The sequence below is a fragment of the Rhagoletis zephyria genome, unplaced genomic scaffold (genome assembly GCF_001687245.7).
Source record: "Rhagoletis zephyria isolate East Lansing unplaced genomic scaffold, Rhagoletis_zephyria_1.1 Rzeph_scaffold_00771, whole genome shotgun sequence".
In the NCBI taxonomy this organism is placed as follows: domain Eukaryota; kingdom Metazoa; phylum Arthropoda; class Insecta; order Diptera; family Tephritidae; genus Rhagoletis; species Rhagoletis zephyria.
In genome coordinates, this window is record NW_016157855.1 from 62622 (window position 1) to 72447 (window position 9826).

Genomic DNA, 9826 nt, shown 5'->3' on the forward strand with positions numbered 1-9826 from the left:
ATCATATCATCAACATAGAATGCATGTTTTATTGTTTCAGCGCCAACCGGATAGAGGTGCGCTTCGTCCTGGGCAAGTTGCTGCATCGATCGAATCGATAAAAAAGAGGCAGGCTTTGTTCCCTAGGTGACGGTATCTAATTTAAAAATACGGAACTCTTCATTAGGGCTGTCTCTCCATATTATGCATTGAAGAAAGTTATCTGGATAAGACATTCTTACACAGCGATACATTTTACAAATGTCTGCTGTAAGAGCAATTTTAAATGTACGAAATCAGAGCAAAATATCAAAAAGTTGTTGTTGAATGGTTGGTCCTTTCATCAGGATCGAGTTCAGCGAACGTCCAGTGCTAGTGGGCGCCGAGCCATCAAACACCACACGCAGTTTTGTTGTTGTGCTATCGGCCTTTAAAACGCAATGATGCGGCAAAAAATTTATAGGAACTTTGCTTGGTATAGCGTCAACGACTGACATGTGATTCAAATCAAGGTACTCCTTGATAAACGATGAATATTGTTTTTTAAGTTCAGCATTTCGCTGCAATCTTCGTTCCAAAGCTCTGAACCGATTAACAGCCTGCTGATAAGACTCTCCCAGTTCGAACGAAGGTAATTTTGTTGGTAATCGAACAGAAAACTCACCGGATTTTAAACGTCTGTAGTTTTTTAAAAAATGAGCTTCACACAAATCTTCTTCTGCCGTAGTCTTTGGCGAAGATTCTTTACAGGTTTCTACTTCCCAAAAGCGTTCCACTAATTTGTTTAATTCGACATCAGAGTCATTTGTTAGAGCCATGTCGATGGCTGTTAGGCACGATAATTTTGCAGCGTTGTACGCAGTTGCGCCCGATACTATCCAACCCAATTTGGTTTTTTGCAAAATTGGCATACTTTCGGCCAAGCGTATTTGACCAACGCAAAGTAGGTCGAAAAATAAGCTAGCTCCAATGAGCATGTCAATGCGTTGAGGTTCAAAGAATAATGGATCCGCTAAGCGTATATTCGAAGGTATGTTCCAATCAACGCATTTTAACGAGCGACTTGGTTGAATATCGGTAATGGTGGATGTGACGACTGCTGTCAAGTTAGCCGTATAATCAGTAATACGCGAATGGAGCCTTAAATCAACGATATGATTGGTGGCGAAATCATTTTGGCCTATGCCAGAAATGAACTGTGACGAGTTAACTTTCTTTAACTGAAGCTGACTAACAAGTCGATTGGTTACGAAGTTGAGTTGTGACGCAGAATCTAGCAAAGCTCTGCAGGGAATGAGAGAGCCAGATCGATTTTTTAAATAAATGATGGCAGTTGCTAAGAGAACGAAATCTCGGTTAGCAAAGCTAGCTTGAGCTTCAGAGCTGACAAGTGCAGAAGCTGATGGGCCGAAGGTTGAAGACGAATGTGGCAAATACGGGTGCATAGAAGTGGGGAGCATTGTTGTTGCTTGTGCTTGCGATGGGGATTTAGCACACGTCAATGTTTCAGAAGAATTCGCAAATGAATTTGTGTCTTGATGAAGCAGACTGTGATGCTTCGACGAGCAATGCCTACACTGGCCGGACTTACAGTCCTTAAGAGAGTGACCACGTCTCAAGCAATTCAAGCAAAGGTGCAACCTTTTTGCTTCTTTGTAACGCATTAAAGGCGACAGGCCTAAAAATCGTTCACAATTTGCAATTCGATGTTCGCTAGAGCTGCATAATGTACACCCAACTGCAGCCGATGTTAACGAAACCTTGCGATTGTTGTTGTTATAAGACAGTTTCTTTCCTACCTGTTTTTCCGGCGTCGCAAGAGCGTTTTCTACATTTTCCAGTCGCTGACAGCGTTGTTCTAAAAATGTAGCCATCGAACCCCACGTTGGTATTTCGTTTACAGGTGTTTGCTCCTCCCATTTGGCACGAGACTTGATGTCCAACTTTTGAGAAACTAGCTGAATTAATAAACAGTCGGCGATCTGCTCCTTTGTTCCCACAGTCTGCAACGCGCGCAAGTGAGCATTTAGAGCATCGCTGAGTTCACGAAGTTTGGCTACCTTTTCACCCTCTACCCTCTTCAGCTGAACAATATCTCTGATATGAGCCTGGAAATTCAAACGTTTATTATTGAACCGAGCCTTCAATAAACAAATGGCCTTATCATAGTTGGGTTCACTTATTTCTAACGACCGAATTGTATCCAGGGCGGCATCACGTAGACTTAATCGAAGGTGTTGGAATTTCTCGATTCTTGTCAAATCAACGTCTTGATGGACCACGGTGTTGAACATCGAGAAAAAGTCGGGCCATTCTGCATAGTTACCGCTGAACTTTGGTATTTGCAGTACAGGTAACCGTTGCTTCGCTTGAGCGACGATGAACGATGATTGATCTCCAGAAAACGGCCGCGACGTAGAACTAGGAGCCACTGAAGCTCGGCAAGCGTGCAGTTGGCGTGTCAGCTTAGTTTTCGCCTCAATATAATGGTTGGTGAATGTGGTCAAAAGATCATCAGCGTCGTTGTCCTCTAGCTGCATGTGAAGGGCATCGAACCTTTTCTCCAGGCGATCCATTTGCTCGATACGTACCTCTACTGCAGCCTCGTCGAACTCGCGCAGGGCTTCGAAAGTCAGAGAGTTGTTGGTTTCGGTTATTTGTTGAGCAAAAGACTCAAGGTTCTTCTTGGCTTCAGCTGAGTCAATCTTCTTAGATGGTGCCGTTTTTGAATATATAAGCACACGAAAAATAATTAAGTACGACGTTTGATCAATCAATTTTACGAGTATTGATTAAATCACGTCGGGGTCACCAGTTATTAAAAATTTATAAGTGAAAAACTGTAACATATGCCTTGATTTACATTTTTGTCTGTTGGTTTTATTATTGTTGTTGGATTGACTTCAATTGGTTATGAGAGAGGAAGTACAGGTGTACCAATAAGAATATATATAAAAAGTATGAATGTCGTTAGAACTTGGAAAGATAGCGGCGGCTGATATAAAAATCGTTACACCATGTTACAGTTTTGCTCGTCACTGTATGTTCAAAGTGTAAAATATGTAAATGTACCTACACTTTCCCATGAATACCATCAAGTCGTTGGTCTTGAAGGGAATATAAGTATGTATGCATGTACTAAGAAAATATATGAGCAAATTAAAAAGTCGATACAATGTACAGTCGAAAAACACAGTTTTTGTATAGATTTCGTACTGAAAGAACAATTTCATCTCCCAACACTGCGCTATGCTGTTTGACGTTTTCTTCGCATTTCGCTTCACTGTGCTGTCACATTGGAAAATAAAGGTTTATTTTTGTCACTATTATCCGAAAATGTCTTGTCGCTCTCTTTGTCGCGTCACCACTAGGGATGTCAATTTTCGGGGTTTTGCCGATCCCGGGATTTTCGGGATCTGAAAATACAATCCCGGGATCCCGGGATTGTCCCGAAATTCAGGTAAAAGTGCAACACATCTGTGATCATCCTATTATAGTATTTTAAATCAGATTGATATAACAAAAAAGAGTACAATTTATTGTAATTCATTTACATATTTATTAAGGCGATAAATCAGTATTTTCAATCAACAAAAAACAAACATAAAATTTGACAAACATATATGTATGTATGTACATATCCTCATTAATTTATAACATAGTTTTTGTACTACAAGTACAAATGCATATACGGTCACTCCGAGAAATATTTTGCATAGATTTTTTTTTGCAATATTCAGAATATTTTTCATGGTATTTTTTTTTTGTTAATTTAAAAAAATATATACGTATGTGCAATTTTGAAGTTGCTAAACCATCCCGTTGACATTATATATATTTTTTTTTGCCACAAAAAAATTCGTTGTAAGGAAGAAAATGCCCAACATCGTCAGTAAAAAAAATTCAAAAATCAAGGGAGTTTTTAGCAACTTTAAAATTGCACTTTATTGTATTAAATTGAATGGGCTATAAAACTGCATAATAGAATTTTTTTTAATTAACAGAAAAATAACATGAAAAATATTTTGAATATTGCAAAAAAAATCGATGCAAAATATTTTTGTAAGTGACTGTATTTGGTACAGCAGTAACTGCCGATGTAACTATATAAAATTTTTTAAATCACTGTTTGAGATCAATTTAAGATATTATCAGTATATTTAAGTAATAATAAAAAAGTTAACACATTTAAGTAAAAAATAAATATATAAGTGCATCACCTATTCCATTTTGAGAGAAGCAAAATTATTCCTTCTTTTGATGGAAATGCGATCTTAAAGAAATTATAGCATTAGGGTTGCAAAAAATTCTTGTTTTGCCCTTGAGAGGGGATATTTGTGATAAAAATTTAATTGGCTAAAAATCGGTAATCGCTTTTAGTGGTAACGTGTTCTAGAAGGCATAGCGTTATAATGCCTTCGAATTTTTTTGCTTCTTTTAGGCATTGCCGGTAATACAAAGTAGAATATTTTATTTATTTCGCTTCTTTGTTTCATTTCGGGGAATGCAAAGTAGAATGTCCTATAATATATTTTTTTTCGCTTCTTTTCTTAATTTCGTGGAATGCAAAGTAGAATGTCCTACAATATTTTATTTGTTTCGCTTCTTTGCTTCATTTCAGGGAATGCAAAGTAGAATGTCCTACAATATTTTTTTTGTTTCGCTTATTTGCTTCATTTCGGGGAATGCAAAGTAGAATGCTGCATCGTAGTCAGCTGAAAAATAGAATGAATATCCAAAAATCCTTTTTCTACCGTTACTTTCTGTGGGAATTTGTATCGCATAAAAATCATGTTTTGTTTTGTTAAATTTGCAGCGAAGTTGAAGTCAGTCAATGAAGTGAAGTACAAGAGTGAGGAAGTACATTTTTAAGCTTAATTAAATATGCATGTATGTACATACCGATTTTTAAGTAAAATCTAAATACATATATATGTATGTATAAAAACTTATTTATAAAAATTTTAATCTTTTAAGACATTTTCTGATTTCATATTATTTAATATAAATAAGCATGTACTTATCTAGGCATTCTACATTAGTTTCTCTGTGAGGCATTCTTTGTTCGTTTCTCTGGATTCTGTTTATCCATGCGTTCTCCCTTCGTTCGAAGGTAATGCTGCGGGTAAGGGCTTACGGCCAATGACATGCCCATGTTAAAATAATGCCTTCTTGAAGCGATAGGGTAAGCGATTCCCATTGCCTAGCTCGTTTCCACTTTAGTTTCTGTGGTAATCGTGTTTTTTGCTGGGCATGTTCTCTGCCTAAGTAAAAACACTATCAGCTGATTGCGAAAGAATACCTACAGCTGAGATCACATTTTTTTTGGCATTTGCCATTTCTAATACAATTTCTTCCATTTCTATTACAATTTATTAAAAATACACACTGAACCAAAAACACCAATACACTAACCAAAAACACACCTGCAGCCTGCCAAACACACACCTACAGCCTGCCAGAAAAAATGGTAAGAAGAAGAGCTACGTTACTTATAGAACTCTACGATGGTATGACCGCCTGGTATTGAGAAATGAATATATCATTTTGTACAAATAAAAAATTGGTTCGTTATATAAAGTTGACCTCAAATATTCTTAAAAATATGCAGTTGGCTTTAAAATTCATGGATTGAATAATGAAAGCTGTTGCGTACTTTTGGTTATAGATGATGCTTGACCAAATTATAGCAATAGTAGAAAAGTAGAAGTAAAACGACATTTTCTACTATAAAGATTTTCTTCTAGGGCCAAGGCATACTTTTTCAGTGTAGTACTGGATGATCAAATTGTATTCATTCAACCAAAATTTACAATCAAGGTGATTGCCAATGATTATGTTACATCCACATTCTCTTTGTGATATTTCGGTTTCGTTCTCTGTCAGAAAGTTTCTGAGAATTTAGTTTCTAAATGGTTCTTCGCAAGAAAGTTCCTTAGACTTTTGTTCCCGTTTTTAGCTTTGCCAGAATGTTTCAGAGACTTTTGTTCCCATTTTGTTATCTTAGAAATGCTTCCCAAAGTATTGTTCACATTTTGTTTTTTTTTTTTTTGAAACGTTCCACAAGGTTATGTTCTTAAAAAATTCCCGTTGAAAACGTTCTCGACAGTTTTGTTCTACCTTTCGTTCTTGTGAAAACGCTCCCAAAGGTTGTTTTCTCATTTCGGTTTGGCTTTTTAATCGTCTTTGGGAACAAAACTACGAGAGCGACATTTAGTTTCGATCATACCTTTTGTTCTCGGTCCCTGCTTATAACCTATTTTGGTTTTTGTAAAAAATTTATGGATTTCAACTGTTTTTTCACTCAGATGTTAGTAATTGTTGCGACTTCGAGATAAAATGGTAAAATTGTCGTTTCATTTTTATAAATTTTTGATTTATATTTTATGAGAATTTTTTCGAAATAAAATTTAGGAAAAACTATTTCTTTTTGTCAATGTTATTGTGGCTTATTAAAATTTTATTTTTAATATTTTTATTGAGCTTTGTACCACGATTGTTTATTAGGAAAAATTGAAAAAGTAACAAAGTCTAAGCGGTAGAAGTTATAGCAGCTATTTCGGAGATCACCACATCTCCTCATCAGACTTCTTTTTTCTAGACTTCAGCAAGGATCGAACCTGCGTAATCGATATGCAAAGTCAGAAGCGTTAACCACTGAGCTATGTACACCCCATAAACTTTTGTTGCTAATTCATTTTCCTTATTCAACCAACTACTATCAAGTGCACCTGAGGAGATACGGTGATCTCCGAAAGAGCTGCTATAACTTCTACCGCTTACCCTTTGTTGCTTTTTAAATTTTTCCTAATAAACAGTCGTGGTACAAAACTCAATTAAAACAAGTAAGAAAGTCTAAGTTCGGGCGGGGCCGAACATTAAATACTCGGCGCCAGTATTAAATATATGTTTTTTCACCTTTCCGAAAGCTACCGCTACATGGTAAGCCGGGGTGTATCAATTTTGAGTAAATTAGCGTCCTTAAATTTCCAAAGATTGAAGTTTCAAGAATTTCTGAAATTTACCGTTATATGAAAAGCGGCCGTAATTTTAGTCCGATTTCAATAATTTTCGCTGGGTCACGTCTAGGAATCGAGATATATCGATTTGAAGTTAGTTACTATCATATAGGGGAAATTGTCACCTTTGGTGGTGAGATACCTTCACTTAATTGTGAATAAAAGCGAAACGCGTCCATCGATTTTCATGATCTATGTCTCATTTTGCTTAAAGGTTTGCGTGAAAGTAATACGACTTGCCTTTTTTCCGTTTTGGATTTTTTATGAATTTAAAAAATAAAAAAATTTAATATTTTAGGCATTTCTTCATACATTTATTTTTACCGGCAAAACTGTTGATTATATAGAAAAACGTTATATGAACAGATTAAAGGAATTGTAATTTTTAATTTTTTTAAATTTGTTTGAGCAAAATCGGACTAGTGGTTCTCGAGTTATGTCAAAAAAAAGACCACCAAAGGTGACAATTTCCCCTATATGATAGTTACTAACTTCAAATCGATATATCTCGATTCCTAGACGTGACCCAGCGAAACGCCGGGACACGTATAACTTCTTTTTTACCGATATAACTTTCGCCGGTAGTTTGAACCCTTCCCGATCACTGACCCCTACCATTTGTCTCACAGTGTTACATTTATGTTATTCTGTTTTCCTTTATCTTTATTATATCTTTATACTCTATCGATAACAAAATCGATAAATATCGATAACAAATTCGATAAAATATCGATAACAAAATCCATAACAAAATCGATAAATATCGATAACAAAATCGATATATATCGATAAGAAGTATCGCTAACAAAATAGATAAAAATATCTATAAAAAAACGATAAAAATATCAGTTATTATGTCGATAAATTCCGAAAATATCGATGGCAAAATTGATAACAATATCGATAAAAATTTCGACAAAAAATCGATAAAAATATCTATTATTTTATCGATAAGTCTCGATAAACCCAAAAATCTCTAAAATCCCAAAATAGTTCCCTGATTGAGTCTCTGTGTCTCCCTCTATATCCTTTCCTCTTTAATTACCTTTATTTTAATCTTTCTTCCCCTAACTTCATATTTACTTTTATCGGTATCCTCATCCTCCTCTTTGTCTTTACTTTTATGTTTATCATTTTCTTCATCTACATATTCCCCTTCACCTTTGCCCTTATATATACAAGTAAAGTGTTTAGATTTACCTCGGTCTTCATTTTTGCCTTTATCTTTACGCATCTTTGTTTTTTTTATTTGTACCTTTGCCTTTATCTTTTCTTTATCTATGTACGTAGTCACCTTTACTTTCATTCTTGTATTGCACTTTTTTCTTGTTTCAGCCCCAACCATTTCCGTTGCATCATTTCCGTTGCGAAATTTCCGTGTGTAATTTCCTTTGAATTTGCCAATTTACTCCCAACCAACCGACGACCGCTAGAGAAGTTTCACTTCAAAAAACTAATTTTTTTTGTTTCATACTTTTTCACAAGAAAAGAGGTACTTTGAACTATGATCGAGCTGAATCCCTAGTAGCTATTTTTTTTCGGAGATATGATTTTTTTAGAAATAAATTTTCGAGGTATGTATGTGCATTAGGGTGGTCCAAAAACAGTAAAGTCAGAATTGTAATGCTCTCACCCCCTAGGATTGTTCTATATCGAAAAAAGTATACCCCTATTCTTTTTTTTTTAAATCAAAAAATATTTAGAGGTCGCTCAAAGCGCTCAAAGTTTTTCATGTATTTTTATATAGGGAAAATAAAATGTTTCGTAGAAATGGTATAGAATTCTTGAAAATCAATAATTTTCGTTCGGAAAACTCTGGTTATCTTCAGGAGACTTTCAGTAATTATACCCAATTGTTTATTTGGCCATTTTTTAGTACTAACGATTTTTTATTGGTCGCCCCATTGCATTTTTCGGAGTTTTTATGGGTTTTAGGCGGACCTATAAATTATGGTTGCGATGAAAAAATGGTTAAACAAACAATTGGGTATTATTATTGGGAATCTCCTGCAGATAAACAGAGTTTTCTGGTAAAAAATATTGATTATTAACTATTCTATACCATTTCTACGAAAAGTTGTTTTTTCCACGTATAAAATACATGGATAACTTTGGCCCCCTTGAGCGACCTCTAAATATTTTTTGATTTCAAAATAAAAAAATAGGGGTATACTTTTTTCGATATAGAACAATCCTAGGGGGTGAGAGCATAAAAATTCCGACTTTACTTTTTCATATGCATTTTTGGACTACCCTAATGCACATTAGGGTGGGCCAAAAAAAATCAAGTTTTTTTGATCCGACACACGAAATTTAGTTCCTAGGTACCTCTAGAAAGTACTTACCAAATCTGAGCTCTTAATATTAACGGGAAGATTATGCTCATCATAGTTTTCCATTTTCAATTTAGTCTCATATAAAAATGGTTATATCTTATCACCAGGGAACGGATTTTATGGAAATTGCCTTTTTTTCTGCTAAAGAGATAGAGTATATTCGATTAAGAATGTCCACGATTTAGCTTTCCCTGATTCCATATATACACATTTGAAGTTGCCTTTTTTTGCCTTTTTTAAGATATTTGCTTTTTTTTGCCTTTTTTAAGATATTTGCCTTTTCTACCTTTAAAAAAGTGATTATAGCATTTACAATTTTTTTTTAAGATTAAAAAATATACACATTGCCCATGCGGCTTATAGAAGCGCAGAGATATGTTGCTAAATTGGTGTTGGTAAAATTCAAAGCCGTTTTCTCAGCTAACGTAGGCTTTGTCTTCAAGACAATAAGGGGTGTGGATAAAATTGTAAAGGGCGAGGAAAACGCCCTTA

General features: G+C 35.1%; 1 protein-coding gene across 1 annotated transcript; it reads right to left on the bottom strand.

Moving 5' to 3' along the window:
• Positions 1 to 275: 275 nt before the first annotated feature.
• LOC108361471 (uncharacterized) lies at positions 276 to 2555 on the bottom strand. Its single transcript, XM_017614089.1, has one exon. The coding sequence runs from the start codon at positions 2553 to 2555 to the stop codon at positions 276 to 278; it is 2280 nt and encodes a 759-aa protein (XP_017469578.1).
• Positions 2556 to 9826: the final 7271 nt, after the last annotated feature.

What these genes read in the sequence shown, in the direction of transcription:
- LOC108361471 (XM_017614089.1), bottom strand. Translation starts at nt 2,555, where the DNA reads ATGGATCGCCTGGAGAAAAGGTTCGATGCCCTTCACATGCAGCTAGAG.